A 16,691-nucleotide genomic window follows, 5' to 3' on the forward strand; every position below is an offset into this window, starting at 1 on the left:
TATAAAACAGTTTTTCGTTGTCTGCCTACCTATCTGTTACCTTGATCTAGCAGCAATATGTAGTCCCCCTTAAAGAGCTACGGGGGAGAAGTTGCTTTGAGAGGAGAAAGAGAGAGAGGAGAGAGAGAGAGAGAGAGAGAGAGAGAGAGAGAGAGAGAGAGAGAGAGGAGAGAGAGAGAGAGAGAGAGCAAAAATGTTGAGAAATAAGTATGTTGGTTTGTTGCCTTTGCCAGGGGAAAAGAGATCGGTCATCACCGTGACGACACCAGCATAGCAACAGTGAGCATGTGCGGGGGGGTAGAAACATAGAAAATAACCTAGAAGCAGTTCCTGTCTTAAGAAATTCACAGTTGATAGCACATGTATGTATGTTCTTAATAACCCCTTTGTGTTTGGGGAAGTAGTGGCTTTTCTTCTTATTCTCTCTCAGTGTGGTTATCATCCATCCATCCCACCACATCAGTCCACAGTTCCATCACAACAACAGCTCAGTGTGGTTATCATCCATCCATCCCACCACATCAGTCCACAGTTCCCTCAGTATGGTTATCATCCATCCATCCCACCACATCAGTCCACAGTTCCCTCAGTATGGTTATCATCCATCCATCCCACCACATCAGTCCACAGTTCCATCACAACAACAGCTCAGTATGGTTATCATCCATCCATCCCACCACATCAGTCCACAGCTCCATCATTACAATAAGCACTATCAAAAAGGGCATCATATGAATTTCATTTTCAACTACAGCAATTCAAAAAGTGGGACACAAGAAGAACACAATCATTTCTCAAAATTCTAAATAAAAACACTACTTCATACAAAAATTACGCTGTACAATAGTTTTTGTTATAGCGCTTGTAGAAAAAGATAATAAAACCTATTTAAGCGTGTTTATTTTTTTCATTTCTGAAAGCTGAACTTTTCCTAAATTAATTCAAATTGTACTCTATAGGGCTCAGAGTCTGGGAACTGACAGAGTGGTAACATTTGAAAAAACTCCACCAACTCAGTCCAAGGCCAAATCAGACACCTCTTTCCCAAGTTGTATGGTATTATCATGTCAATTACGTTAGCTTTAAAATACACAGGGTTGGTTTGGGCTGCAAGCTAGTGAAATGCCCACACAACAAGTTCTGAACAACTTTTCCAAGTAAGTGAACATAAAAAAAAAAAACCTGTCCTCAATGAAACATGGATCTACACAGTGTTGGGCCGGGGTTCAATCCGATCGCTCTTGTAGACAATGCAGCTTTTAAAAGGCAATGCTACCTCATTCATGAGATCGAATTCGCTATCGCAAGGCTGCAGATTGAATCCCAGCCTTGATTCGGAGGGAAACCTTTGTGTTGAGTTAAAAAAATGTGACTGAAATCACAATATTTATTATTATACTGAGTGTAGGTAGAGGAACAGAGAGTAGGTGGACAGGTGAAGAAACAGAACAGAATGATCATTGACACTTGACATCCATGCTTTTGGTCTTGACAAAACAAGTTATCACAAAATCCCATTATCATCTACATGTTTGTTTGTTTTATTGGATAAAACAACCCCAACACATCATCACCATCACAGCATTATCGCTGCTGTGCTCGACTAGCATGCCTTTTGACTTCGCTGCTGTGCTCGACTAGCATTGCCTTTTGACTTCAATGAAAAAAGCATCACCTTTCACCTTTCAGGAGCATGTACCTATTAAACGATTATTATAGGAAGGGATCGTCCAGTGATTACAATTTTGCACACATTAAAAGACTTCCTCTGTACACGATTGTCTTGGAATCATTGTAAATAAAGTTTCTTAATTCTCTTTAAATGATTAGAAAACCCCTGTTTTGTTTATTTTATTTATTCCATAAACGTCATTGTCTGTCTTCCTCCTCGTTCGTCCTGGTGTGGTATCGTGTGGACTGTCTTCCTCCTCGTTCGTCCTGGTGTGGTCTAGTGTGGACTGTCTTCCTCCTCGTTCGTCCTGGGGTGGTATAGTGTGGACTGTCTTCCTCCTCGTTCGTCCTGGTGTGGTCTAGTGTGGACTGTCTTCCTCCTCGTTCGTCCTGGTGTGGTATAGTGTGGACTGTCTTCCTCCTCGTTCGTCCTGGTGTGGTATAGTGTGGACTGTCTTCCTCCTCGTTCGTCCTGGTGTGGTATAGTGTGAATGGGTTGGTAGGAATTAAAGTACTTTGTAAGGTGAAAAAGGCACACATCTTTTCATGGAGGTACCTTCCTTTAGTGACAGTGCCACTCACAAAGTCTCCCTTCATAAATAATAAGAAGCACAGGACTCCCAGGCTGAGGCCAAACCAGACAGGACTCCCAGGCTGAGGCCAAGCCAGAAAGGGCTCCCAGGCTGAGGCCAAGCCAGAAAGGGCTCCCAGGCTGAGGCCAAGCCAGACAGGACTCCCAGGCTGAGGCCAAACCAGACAGGACTCCCAGGCTGAGGCCAAACGAGACAGGACTCCCAGGCTGAGTCCAAGCCAGACAGGACTCAGAATGAGGCCAAGCCAGACAGGACTCTCAGAATGAGGCCAAGCCAGACAGGACTAGCGGAGGACAGATGAGTTAGAACAACATGGGCCCCTCTGTCTCTATATACCCCGGAGAGAGAGAGAGAGATAATGAAAGAGCGATACAGGAAAAAAGAGAGAATCAGAAAGGACGAGAGAGTTCGTTGTCGCCCTCAGTCGGGGGGTTTGGTGTGATTTGTCTTGTAGCTGAGCTCTGTGACCAGGCCAGGCCAGTATAGGTCAGTCCAGGCGACTCCAGGCTTCAGCATTAGTCTTTAGTCGTTAGCATCAGACTCCCGGCCAGGAGGGAGACAGACAGACAGATAGACGGGCCATAAAACACTTTGACGGCTTCTGAAAGCTGCAGCCAATTCACAGTAACCATAGTAAGCAGCTGCAAAGCCATAAATTATTCAAACTCTTCTCTTTTCCTCTACTTCAGAACGAACAAACTAACAGATTTTTTTTTTTTTTTAAAGGTTAAGGATTAAGACGAATTGTGGCCGTATGTCAAAACAGAGTCAACACGGTGTCAACACGGAGTCAACATGTAGTCAACACGGTGTCAACACGGAGTCAACATGTAGTCAACACGGTGTCAACATGGAGTCAACACGGTGTCAACACGGTATCAACATAGAGTCACTGCTCAGTTTCTATTTTTTTTCTTTTTTCAACTTATTTTCTTTCTCTCTTGTGGGAGCATAGGGGATGATACGCCAGGAGGAAGGAAGGAGAGGATACGCCAGGAGGAAGGAAGGAGAGGATATGCCAGGAGGAAGGAAGGAGAGGATACACCAGGAGGAAGGAAGGAGAGGATACACCAGGAGGAAGGAAGGAGAGGATACTCCAGGAGGAAGGAAGGAGAGGATACTCCAGGAGGAAGGAAGGAGAGGATACGCCAGGAGGAAGGAAGGAGAGGATACGCCAGGAGAAAGGAAGGAAGGAGAGGATATGCCAGGAGGAAGGAAGGAGAGGATACACCAGGAGGAAGGAAGGAGAGGATACACCAGGAGGAAGGAAGGAGAGGATACTCCAGGAGGAAGGAAGGAGAGGATACTCCAGGAGGAAGGAAGGAGAGGATATGCCAGGAGGAAGGAAGGAAGGAAGGAGAGGATACACCAGGAGGAAGGAAGGAAGGAGAGGATATGCCAGGAGGAAGGAAGGAGAGGATACACCAGGAGGAAGGAAGGAGAGGATACACCAGGAGGAAGGAAGGAGAGGATACCCCAGGAGGAAGGAAGGAGAGGATACCCCAGGAGGGCAGGCCGGCATCAAAGGGTGGCCTGTTCTGGGCTGGAGGGTTTCAGAGCGCTAGGCGTGTAGGGTTGGTAGGTGGTAGCTATTTAGGGTTGGTAGGTGGTAGCTGTGTAGGAACCGGTAGGTGGTAGGTGGTAGCTGTGTAGGGTTGGTAGGTGGTAGGTGGTAGGTGGTAGGTTTGTAGGGTTGGTAGGTGGTAGGTGGTAGCTGTGTAGGGTTGGTAGGTGGTAGGTGGTAGGTGGTAGGTTTGTAGGGTTGGTAGGTGGTAGGTGGTAGGTGTGTAGGGTTGGTAGGTGGTAGCTGTTTAGGGTTGGTAGGTGGTAGGTTTGTAGGGTTGGTAGGTGGTAGGTGGTAGGTGGTAGGTGTGTAGGGTTGGTAGGTGGTAGCTGTTTAGGGTTGGTAGGTGGTAGGTGGTAGCTGTTTAGGGTTGGTAGGTGGTAGGTGGTAGCTGTTTAGTGTTGGTAGGTGGTAGGTGTGTAGGGTTGGTAGGTGGTAGGTGGTAGCTGTGTAGGGTTGGTAGCTGGTAGCTGTTTAGGGTTGGTAGGTGGTAGGTGGTAGCTGTTTAGGGTTGGTAGGTGGTAGCTGTTTAGGGTTGGTAGGTGGTAGGTGGTAGCTGTGTAGGGTTGGTAGGTGGTAGGTGGTTGGTGTTTAGGGCTGGTAGGTGGTAGGTGGTAGGTGGTAGATGTGTAGGGTTGGTAGGTGGTAGGTGGTAGGTGTGTAGGGTTGGTAGGTGGTAGGTGGTAGGTGTGTAGGGTTAGTAGGTGGTAGGTGTGTAGGGTTGGTAGGTGGTAGGTGGTAGGTGTGTAGGGTTAGTAGGTGGTAGGTGTGTAGGGTTAGTAGGTGGTAGGTGTTTAGGGTTGGTAGGTGGTAGGTGGTAGGTGTGTAGGGTTAGTAGGTGGTAGGTGTGTAGGGTTAGTAGGTGGTAGGTGTTTAGGGTAGGTAGGTGGTAGGTGGTAGGCGTTTAGGGTTGGTAGGTGGTAGGTGGTAGGTGTTTAGGGTTGGTAGGTGGTAGGTGGTAGGTGGTAGGTGTTTAGGGTTGGTAGGTGGTAGGTGTTAGGTGTTTAGGGTTGGTAGGTGGTAGGTGGTAGGTGTTTAGGGTTGGTAGGTGGTAGGTGGTAGGTGGTAGGTGGTAGGTGGTAGGTGTTTAGGGTTGGTAGGTGGTAGGTGGTAGGTGGTAGGTGGTAGGTGGTAGGTGGTAGGTGTTTAGGGTTGGTAGGTGGTAGGTGGTAGGTGGTAGGTGGTAGGTGGTAGGTTTGTAGGGTTGGTAGGTGGTAGGTGGTAGGTGGTAGGTGGTAGGTGTTTAGGGTTGGTAGGTGGTAGGTGGTAGGTGGTAGGTGGTAGGTGGTAGGTGTTTAGGGTTGGTAGGTGGTAGGTGGTAGGTGTTTAGGGTTGGTAGGTGGTAGGTGGTAGGTGGTAGATGTTTAGGGTTGGTAGGTGGTAGGTGGTAGGTGGTAGATGTTTAGGGTTGGTAGGTGGTAGGTGGTAGGTGGTAGGTGGTAGGTGGTAGGTGGTAGATGTTTAGGGTTGGTAGGTGGTAGGTGGTAGGTGGTAGATGTTTAGGGTTGGTAGGTGGTAGGTGGTAGGTGGTAGGTGGTAGGTGGTAGGGTTAGTAGGGCTGCTACAAGTACTCCAGGTCGCAGGGTGAGGTGTAGGTCCAGCAGTAGGTTGATGTAGGGGCCCGGTGGTGTAGTACCAGGCGGTACCAGGCGGTACCAGGCGGTAGCTACAAGTACTCCAGGTCCAGAGCATGGTGGAGGGCCATGAGGTCAGAGTGGTTGGAGATCCTCCAAAAGGGCATGTTGTGCTGCGGAGGAGGAGGAGAAACACGACTGTTACAATAGGTCTCTCGAAAATGTTAACTTTTCAGGAAATTGAAAAAAAAACGTCCATATTTTACTATTAACGAACACACAATCACAAAAATGGTACAATCACAAAAAGCTATTTTGAATACATTTTCTTGATTTTCATGATTTCAGATCCTCTCTCCTGGCAATAACAGAGAACGGCTGTGTAACTGCCAGTAGAGAGCCTACTAAAAGTATGTGTCTGAAATTGCACCCTATTCCTTATTGTGTGCACTACTTGCCTTGGTCAAAAGTAGTGCATTATATAGGGAATAGGGTGCAATTTGGGACACAAACAAAGACTCCACACAACAACGGCAGCACAGTCAATTAGTATTCTGGAGATTACTGGTACTATACTATAACTAATGATGGTATTACTGGTACTATAACTAATGATGGTATTACTGGTACTATAACTAATGATGGTATTACTGGTACTATAACTAATGATGGTATTACTGGTACTATAACTAATACTGGTATTACTGGTACTATAACTAATGATGGTGCTACTGGTACTATAACTAATGATGGTATTACTGGTACTATAACTAATGATGGTATTACTGGTACTATAACTAATGATGGTATTACTGGTACTATAACTAATGATGGTATTACTGGTACTATAACTAATAATGGTATTACTGGTACTATAACTAATGATGGTGCTACTGGTACTATAACTAATGATGGTATTACTGGTACTATAACTAATGATGGTATTACTGGTACTATAACTAATGATGGTATTACTGGTACTATAACTAATGATGGCATTACTGGTACTATAATTAATGATGGTATTACTAGTACTATACTATAACTAATGATGGTATTACTGGTACTATAACTAATGATGGTATTACTGGTACTATAACTAATGATGGTGCTACTGGTACTATAACTAATGATGGTATTACTGGTACTATAACTAATGATGGTATTACTGGTACTATAACTAATGATGGTATTACTGGTACTATAACTAATGATGGTATTACTGGTACTATAACTAATGATGCTATTACTGGTACTATAACTAATGATGGCATTACTGGTACTATAACTAATGATGGTATTACTGGTACTATAACTAATGATGGTATTACTGGTACTATAACTAATGATGGCATTACTGGTACTATAACTAATGATGGTATTACTGGTACTATAACTAATGATGGTATTACTGGTACTATAACTAATGATGGTATTACTGGTACTATAACTAATGATGCTATTACTGGTACTATAACTAATGATGGCATTACTGGTACTATAACTAATGATGGTATTACTGGTACTATAACTAATGATGCTATTACTGGTACTATAACTAATGATGGCATTACTGGTACTATAACTAATGATGGTATTACTGGTACTATAACTAATGATGGTATTACTGGTACTATAACTAATGATGGTGCTACTGGTACTATAACTAATGATGGTATTACTGGTACTATAACTAATGTTGGTATTACTGGTACTATAACTAATGATGGTATTACTGGTACTATAACTAATGATGGTATTACTGGTACTATACTATAACTAATGATGGTATTACTAGTACTATAACTAATGATGGTATTACTGGTACTATAACTAATGATGGTATTACTGGTACTATAACTAATGATGGTATTACTGGTACTATAACTAATGATGGTATTACTGGTACTATAACTAATGATGGTATCACTAGTACTATAACTAATGATGGTATTACTGGTACTATAACTAATGATGGTATTACTGGTACTATAACTAATGATGGTATTACTGGTACTATAACTAATGATGGTACAATTGGTACTATAACTAATGATGGTACAACTGGTACTATAACTAATGATGGTATTACTAGTACTATAACTAATGATGGTGCTACTGGTACTATAACTAATGATGGTATTACTGGTACTATAACTAATGATGGTATCACTAGTACTATAACTAATGATGGTATTACTGGTACTATAACTAATGATGGTATTACTGGTACTATAACTAATGATGGTATCACTAGTACTATAACTAATGATGGTATTACTGGTACTATAACTAATGATGTTATTACTGGTACTATAACTAATGATGGTACAACTGGTACTATAACTAATGATGGTATTACTGGTACTATAACTAATGATGGTACAACTGGTACTATAACTAATGATGGTACAACTGGTACTATAACTAATGATGGTATTACTGGTACTATAACTAATGATGGTATTACTGGTACTATAACTAATGATGGTATTACTGGTACTATAACTAATGATGGTATTACTGGTACTATAACTAATGATGGTATTACTGGTACTATAACTAATGATGGTATTACTGGTACTATAACTAATGATGGTATTACTAGTACTATAACTAATGATGGTATTACTGGTACTATACTCTGCTTCACACTAATATAACTATAGTACAATCAATCAAACTAAAGCAGCAATTCAATGGCAGTTAATGTCCTTTGAACTAAAGAAAAACTCCTAATGCTAAATTTGACTGCTACAGAGAGACAGACCAGCTGATCAGACATTGTTCCCATGCAAGTAGCAGAGAGGGAGAAACATGAGTCGGAGAGAATGAAAGGGTCTTGTCAGGTAGAGTCCTCGACCTCCCTCCCTCCCTCCCTCCATGTAGTCCATTACTTCTGTCTTATCAAAGCTCCCTCTCAAAGTTCTCTATCTCCCAGGCGTATGTTCCTCTTAGAAGGCTTCCAGTGACCCTTAAAAAGCTCTTTGCTTTTTGTTTTGTAAATTGTCTTTGCTTTTAAGTTGAAAAGCTGGAGATGGTATCTTCCTCTCTCTCTCTCTCTCTCTCTCTCTCTCTCTCTCTCTCTCTCTCTCTCTCTCTCTCTCTCTCTCTCTCTCTCTCTCTCTCTCTCTCTCTCTCTCTCTCGCTCTCTCTCTCAATTCAATTTGTATTTAATGGCTTTATTGGCATGGGAAACAGCTGTTAACATTGCCAAAGCAAGTGAAATAGATAATAAACAAAAGTGAAATAAACATTTAAATGGATTACAGTAAACATTACAATCACAGAAGTTCCAAAAGAATAAAGACATTTCAAATGTCATATTATGTCTATATACAGTGTTCTAATGATGTGCAAAAAGGGAAAATAAATAAACATATATATGGGTTGTATTTACAATGCTGTTTGTTCTTCACTGATTGCCCTTTTCTTGTGGAAACAGGTCACAAATCCAGCTGCTGTGATGGCACACTCTGGTATTTCACCTAATAGATAATAATATAATAATAAGTTTATCAAAATTGGGTTTGTTTTCTGTGTAATCTGAGGGAAATATGTGTCTCTAATATGGTCATACATTTGGCAGGAGGTTAGGAAGTGCAGCTCAGTTTCCACCTCATTTTGTGGGCAGTGTGCACATAGCCTGTCTTCTCCTGAGAGCCAGGGATGCCTACGGCGGCCTTTCTCAATAGCAAGGCTATGCTCACTGAGTACATAGTCAAAGCTTTCCTTAAGTTTGGGTCAGTCACAGTGGTCAGGTATTCTGCCACTGTGTACTCTCTGTTTAGGGCCAAATAGCATTCTAGCTTGCTCTGTTTGTTTGTAAATTCTTTCCAATGTGTCAAGTAATTATCTTGTTGTTTTCTCATGATTTTGTTGGGTCTAATTGTGTTGCTATCCTGGGGTTCTGTTTGTGTTTGTGAACAGAGCCCCAGGATCAGCTTGCTTAGGGGACTCTTCTCCAAGTTCATCTCTCTGTAGGTGATGGCTTTGTTATGGAAGGGTTGTGAATCACTTCCTTTCAGGTGGTTGTAGAATTTAACGGCTCTTTTCTGGATTTTGATAATTAGCGGGAATCGGCCTAATTCTGCTCTGCATGCATTATTTGGTGTTTTACGTTTTACATCGAGGATATTTTTGCAGAATTCTGCATGCAGAGTCTCAATTTGGTGTTTGTCCCATTTTGTGAATTCTTGGTTGGTGAGCGGACCCCAGACCTCACAACTATAAAGGGCAATGGGTTATATAACTGATTCAAGTATTTTTAGCCAGATCCTAATTGGTATGTCAAATTTTATGTTCCTTTTGATGGCATAGAAGGCCCTTCTTGCCTTGTCTCTCAGATCGTTCACAGCTTTGTGGAAGTTACCTGTGGCGCTGATGTTTAGGCCGAGGTATGTATCGTTTTTTGTGTGCTCTAGGGCAACGGTGTCCAGAAGGAATTTGTATTTGTGGTCCTGGCAGCTGGACCTTTTTTGGAACACCATTATTTTTGTCTTACTGAGATTTACTGTCAGGGCCCAGGTCTGACAGAATCTGTGCAGAAGATCTAGGTGCTGCTGTAGGACCTCCTTGGTTGGGGACAGAAGCACCAGATCATCAGCAAACAGTAGACATTTTATTTCAGATTCTAGTAGGGTGAGGCCGGGTGCTGCAGACTGTTCTAGTGCCCTCGCCAATTCGTTGAAATATATGTTGAAGAAGGTGGGGCTTAAGCTGCATCCCTGTCTCACCCCACGGCCCTGTGGAAAAAAATGTGTGTGTTTTTTTGCCAATTTTGCAATGTTTGTGTACATGGATATTATATTGTTGTAAGTTTATCCCCCAATACCACTTTCCATCAATTTGTATAGCAGAACCTTATGCCAAATTCAGTCAAAAGCTGTTTTGAAATCAACAAAGGATGAGAAGGTTTGTTTGGTTTGTTTCTTTGTCAATTAGAGTGTGCAGGGTAAATACGTGGTCTGTCGTACAGTAATTTGGTAAAAAGCCAATTTGACATTTGCTCAGTACCTTGTGAGGAGTCTGCTGTTAACATAATGCAAAGGATTTTCCCAAGGTTGCTGTTGACACGTATCACACGGTAGTTATTGTGGTCAAATTTGTCTCCACTTTTGTGGATTGGGGTGAACAGTCCTTGGTTCCAAATATTGGGGAAGATGCCAGAGCTAAGGATGATGTTAAAGAGTTTAAGTATAGCCAATTGGAATTTGTGGTCTGTATATTTTCTCATTTAATTTAGGATACCATCAACACCACAGGCCTTTTTGGGTTGGAGGGTTTGTATTTTGTCCTGTAGTTCATTCAATGTAATTGGAGAATCCAGTGGGTTCTGGTAGTCTTTAATAGTTGATTCTACGATTTGTATTTGATCATGTACAGTCGTGGTCAAACGTTTTGAGAATGACACAAATATAAATTTTCACAAAGTCTGCTGCCTCAGTTTTTATGATGGCAATTTGCATATACTCCAGAATGTTATGAAGAGTGATCAGATTAATTGCAATTAATTGCAAAGTCCCTCTTTGCCATGAAAATGAACTTAATCCCCAAAAAACATTTCCACTGCATTTCAGCCCTGCCACAAAAAGGACCAGCTGACATCATGTCAGTGATTCTCTCGTTAACACAGGTGAGAGTGTTAACGAGGACAATGCTGGAGATCACTCTGTCATGCTGATTGAGTTAGAATAACAGACTGGAAGCTTTAAAAGGAGGGTGGTGCATGAAATATAATATCATTGTTCTTCCTCTGTTAACCATGGTTACCTGCAAGGAAACACGTGCCGTCATCATTGCTTTGCACAAAAAGGGCTTCACAGGCAAGGATATTGCTGCTAGTAAGATTGCGCCTAAATCAACCATTTATCGGATCATCAAGAACTTCAAGGAGAGAGGTTCAATTGTTGTGAAGAAGGCTTCAGGGCGCCCAAGGAAGTCCAGCAAGCGCCAGGACCGTCTCTCTAAAGTTGATTCAGCTGCGGGATCGGGGCACTACCAATGCAGAGCTTGCTCAGGAATGGCAGCAGGCATGTGTGAGTGCATCTGCACGCACAGTGACGCAAATACTTTTGGAGGATGGCCTGGTGTGAAGAAGGGCAGCGAAATATTGGTGAATCCCCTTTCCGATTGTTTGGGGCATCCGGAAAAAAGCTTGTCCGGAGAAGACAAGGTGAGCGCTACCATCCTGTCCTGCGTCATGCCAACAGTAAAGCATCCTGAGACCATTCATGTGTGGGGTTGCTTCTCAGCCAAGGGAGTGGGCTCACTCACAATTTTGACTAAGAACACAGCCATGAATAAAGAATGGTACCAACACATCCTCCGAGAGCAACTTCTCCCAACCATCCAAGAACAGTTTGGTGACGACCAATGCCTTTTCCAGCATGATGGAGCACCTTGCCATAAGGCAAACGTGATAACTAAGTGGCTCGGGGAACAAAACATCGACATTTTGGGTCCATGGCCAGGAAACTCCCCAGACCTTAATCCCATTGAGAACTTGTGGTCAATCCTCAAGAGGCGGGTGGACAAACAAAAACCCACAAATTCTGACAAACTCCAAGCATTGATTATGCAAGAATGGGCTGCCATCAGTCAGGATGTGGCCCAGAAGTTAATTGACAGCATGCCAGGGCGGATTGCAGAGGTCTTGAAAAAGAAGGGTCAACCCTGCAAATATTGACTCTTTGCATAAACTTAATGCAATTGTCAATAAAAGCCTTTGGCACTTATGGAATGCTTGTAATTATTTCAGTATACCATAGTAACATCTGACAAAAATATCTAAAAACATTGAAGCAGCAAACTTTGTGAAGACCAATACTTGTGTCATTCTCAAAACTTTTGACCACGACTATATATGTTTTTGCTGTTTGTTCTTTGTTATAGGGCCAAAAAGATTGGAGAAGCGGTTTATCCATTCTTCAGTTACATTGAGCTGATATCTGACGTGCTATTCCTTCCTTTTCCGTAGTGTATTTCTGTATTGTTTTAGTGATTCACCATAGTAGGCTCAGGTTTTCTTGGTCTCCATGTTTTTGGTTGGATAGGTTTCTCCATTTATTTTTTCGGTTTTTTATATCTTTATCAAATCATTTGTCATTGTTTTTAATTTTCTTAGGTTTTCTGCTTGACATTTTTTGATTTGATAGGGAAGCTGAGAGGTCATATATACTTTTTAGGTTTTCTACTGCCAAGTTTACACCTTCAATATTACAGTGAAACGTTTTTGTCCAGGAAGTTGTCTAAAAGGGATTGAATTGGTTGTTGCCTAATTGTTTTTTGGTAGGTTTCCACACTACTTTCCTTCCATCTATATCATATCTTAATATTATTCAGTTCCTTTGGCTTTGATGCCTCATGATTGAGTATTGCTCTGTTCAAGTAGACTGATTTTGCTGTGATCTGATAGGGGTGTCAGTGGGCTGACTGTGAACGCTCTGAGAGACTCTGGGTTGAGGTCAGTGATAAAGTAGTCTACAGCACTACTGCCAAGAGATGAGCTATTTGTGTACTTACCATAGGAATCCACTCAAAGCCTACCATTGACTATGTACATACCCAGTGTGCGACAGAGCTGCAGGAGTCGTGACCCGTTTTTGTTGGTTATGTTGTCGTAGTTGTGCCTAGGGAGGCATATGGGGGAGGGAATGCTGTCACCTCCAGGTAGGTGTTTGTCCCCCTGTGTGCTGAGGGTGTCGGGTTCTTGCCCAGTTCTGGTATTTAGGTCGCCACAGACTAGTACATGTCCCTGGGCCTGGAAATGATTGATTTCCCCCTCCAGAATGGAGAAGCTGTCTTCATTAAAGTATGGGGATTCTAGTGGAGGGATATAGGTAGCACACTGGAGGATATTTTTGCTGTATAGTCCTGCGGAATAAGAATTTTTGGTGGAAGGAATCCTTCCAGGTAATTTTGTCCAACATCAGGTTGTAGGTTTGGAGTTTTGATTTGGAGTGAAGGTTATGTTGTGGATGGTAGTATCCTGTATATGTCCTAGTGGAAAAATCTAAGTTTATCTAACTCTAAATCTATATTTTTGTCAAGCTGAAAAATGTGGGAGCTCATCTGCTGTCTCTGTCTCTGTCTCTCTCTCTCTCTCTCTCTCTCTCTCTCTCTCTCTCTCTCTCTCTCTCTCTCTCTCTCTCTCTCTCTCTCTCTCTCTCAGCTTGGCAATACTAATAACTGTTTAGAGGTCCAATTATTTTGGCGATTTAGGATTCTTATTTTTTTGAGACGGAGAAAGAGAGTGGAGGAAAGGTTGGACTCCACAGATTGTGATGTCTGATATGTTGCGTCTGACTGGTGAAATTGTTGTGTTATTTTACGTCATCTCTGATGTTGACATTGTAACCTTTCTTTCTTTTTTTTCACTTGGTGGTGTTTCAATGGGGGTTAAATATCCTTTCTCCTCTCGTCAATCTCACACTCCCACCACTCACACTCAAAGTCTTTGATTTTTAATTTATCTTCCAGTTAAGCTATGTGTGTTAATCTTTCTCTCACGATGAAAAGCTTGACGTTTGAACTGAGTTCAAAGTAGAGTATCAGTCTCTCTCTCTTTCTCTCTCTCTCTCTCTCTCTCTCTCTCTCTCTCTCTCTCTCTCTCTCTCTCTCTCTCTCTCTCTCTCTCTCTATCTCTCTTTTCTCTCTCTCTCTCTCTCTCTCCCTCTCTCTCTCTCTCTCTCTGCTCTCTCTCTCTCTCTCTTTTCTCTCTCTTTTCTCTCTCTCTCTCTCTCTCTCTCTCTCTCTCTGCTCTCTCTCTCCCTCTCTGTTTTCTCTCTCTCTCTCTCTCTGCTCTCTCTCTCTCTATCTCTCTCTTTTCACTCTCTCTCCCTCTCCCTGTCTCTCTCTATCTCTCTCTCTCTCTCTCTCTCTCTATCTCTCTCTCTGCTCTCTCTCTATCTCTGCTCTCTCTCTCTTTCTTTTTTTTCTCTCTCTCTCCTCCCTCTCTGCTCTCTCTCTCTCTATGCTCTCCCTTTCCTCTCTCTCTCTGCTCTCTCTCTCTCTCTTTTCTCTATCTCTCTCCCTCTCTCTCTCTCTCTCTCTCTGCTCTCTCTCTATCTCTGCTCTCTCTCTCCCTCTCTGTTTTCTCTTTCTCTCTCTCCATCTTCTCCACACATCTATTCTGCAGTCTTTGTTTAGAAACAGGTGAAATGAGAGGGGAACGCCTCTCTCTCTTTTCACTCTCTCTCCCTCTCTCTCTCTCTCTCTCTCTCTCTCTCTGCTCTCTATCTATCTCTGATCTCTCTCTCTTTTTTTTTTTTCTCTCTCTCTCTCTCCCTCTCTCTGCTCTCTCTCTCTCTATGCTCTCTCCCTCTCTTTTCTCTCTCTCTCCCTCTCTCTCTCTGCTCTCTCTCTCTCTCTCTTTTCTCTATCTCTCTCCCTCTCTATTCTGCAGTCTTTGTTTAGAAACAGGTGAAATGAGAGGGGAACGCCTTGTCCTGACTGGGCATGTGTGTGTGTGTGTGTGTGTGTGTGTGTGTGTGTGTATGTGTGTGTGTGTGTGTGTGCGTTGGGTTTACATCCTAACTTGGCAGAAAATACGAATACCCAACTCTCTCTCCCTCTATCTCCCCCTCTCCTTCTTTCTTCTCTCTCTCTCTCTCTCTCTCTCTCTCTCTCTCTCTCTCTCTCTCTCTCTCTCTCTCTTTCTCTTTCAAGGTCATTTATGTTAAATGTTGTCGCAAGAACCAGCATTTAACATAGAGCGAGAGAGAGAGAGAAAGAGAGATAGAGAGAGAGAGAGAGAGAGAGAGAGAGAGAGAGAGAGAGAGAGAGAGAGAGAGAGAGAAAGAGAGAGAGAGAGAGAAAGAAGGAGAGGGGGGAGAGGGGGAGAGAGGGGAGAGGTCTGGGGTCTGCTCACCAACCAAGAATTCACAAAATGGGACAAACACCAAAATAAGACTCTGCATGCAGAATTCTGGAAAAATATCCTCTGTGTACAACGAAAAACACCAAATAATGCATGCAGAGCAGAATTAGGCCGATACCTGCTAATTATCAAAATCCAGAAAAGAGCTGTTCAATTTATAACCACTTAAAAGGAAGCGATTCCCAAACCTTCCATAACAAAGCCATCACCTACAGAGAGATGAACCTGGAGAAGAGTCCCCTAAGTAAGCTGGTCCTGGGGCTCTGTTCACAAACACAAACAGACCCCACAGAGCCCCAGGACAACAACAACAACACAATTAGACCCGACCAAATCATGAGAAAACAAAAAGAGAATTACTTGACACATTGGAAAGAATTAACAAAAAAACATAGCAAACTAGAATGCTATTTGGCTCTAAACAGAGAGTACACGGTGGCAGAATACCTGACCACTGTGACTGACCCAAACTTAAGGAAAGCTTTGACTATGTACAGACTCAGTGAGCATAGCCTTGCTATTGAGAAAGGCCGCCGTAGGCAGACCTGGCTCTCAAGAGAAGACAGGCTATGTGCACACTGCCCACAAAATGAGGTGGAAATTGAGCTGCACTTCCTAACCTCCTGCCAAATGTATGACCATATTAGAGACACATATTTCCCTCAGATTACAGCGATCCACAAAGAATTTGAAAACAAACCCAATTTTGATAAACTCCCTTATCTACTGGGTGAAAAACCACAGTGTGCCATCACAGCTGCAAGATTTGTGACCTGTTGCCACAAGAAAAGGGCAACCAGTGAAGAACAAACACCATTGTAAATACAACCCATATTTATGTTTATTTATTTTCCCATTTTTACTTTAAGTATTTGCACATTGTTACAACACTGTATATATACATAATAAGACATTTTAAATGTCTTTATTATTTTGGAACTTCTGAGTGTAATGTTTACTGTTAATATTTATTGTTTATTTCACTTTTGTTTACTATCTACTTCACTTGCTTTGGCAATGTTAACATACGTTTCCCATGCCAATAAAGCCCTTAAATTGAAATTGAATTGAAATTGAATTGCAGAGAGAGAGAGAGAGAGAGAGAGAGAGAGAGAGAGAGAGAGAGAGAGAGAGAGAGAGAGAGAGAGAGAGAGAGTCTAAGTGCCTTAGTATTGGGATCTAGCTGCGTTGTGAAGTTCACCAAGCAGTCTTTCTTGTTCTCTCTGACAGGTTGGTCAGTAAATATCCTAATCTCATCAACAAAGATTTAAGCCGTGTGAATGCATGTTCTATTTACGCTCTCCTGTAAACATGCCTGTCTAGCGTTACACATATTTACGCTGCTTAGGGCCATGGGTAAGAATATATCATTATGCCATCTCTCTCACCCGTACACACTCTCTATTTCA

The 16,691-nt window shown here is 42.5% G+C and overlaps 1 protein-coding gene across 10 annotated transcripts in view; it reads right to left on the reverse strand.

Moving 5' to 3' along the window:
• Positions 1-5,215: 5,215 nt before the first annotated feature.
• The window catches only part of LOC121549745 (eyes absent homolog 1-like), a 181,423-nt gene continuing 169,947 nt past the window's right edge, over positions 5,216-16,691 (reverse strand). For 3 of the 10 annotated variants that reach the window (XM_041861601.2, XM_041861604.2, XM_045210413.1), the window contains one exon: positions 5,217-5,575. In XM_041861601.2, coding sequence (XP_041717535.1) covers positions 5,495-5,575 — 81 coding nt within the window. In that variant the 3' untranslated portion in view covers positions 5,217-5,494. Of the gene's footprint in view, positions 5,576-16,691 lie in introns of all 10 variants that reach the window. The other 7 variants (XM_041861608.2, XM_041861606.2, XM_041861605.2 and 4 more) reach the window with 3 other exon arrangements.

Source organism: Coregonus clupeaformis, chromosome 34 (genome assembly GCF_020615455.1).
Source record: "Coregonus clupeaformis isolate EN_2021a chromosome 34, ASM2061545v1, whole genome shotgun sequence".
Classification (NCBI taxonomy): Eukaryota; Metazoa; Chordata; class Actinopteri; order Salmoniformes; family Salmonidae; genus Coregonus; species Coregonus clupeaformis.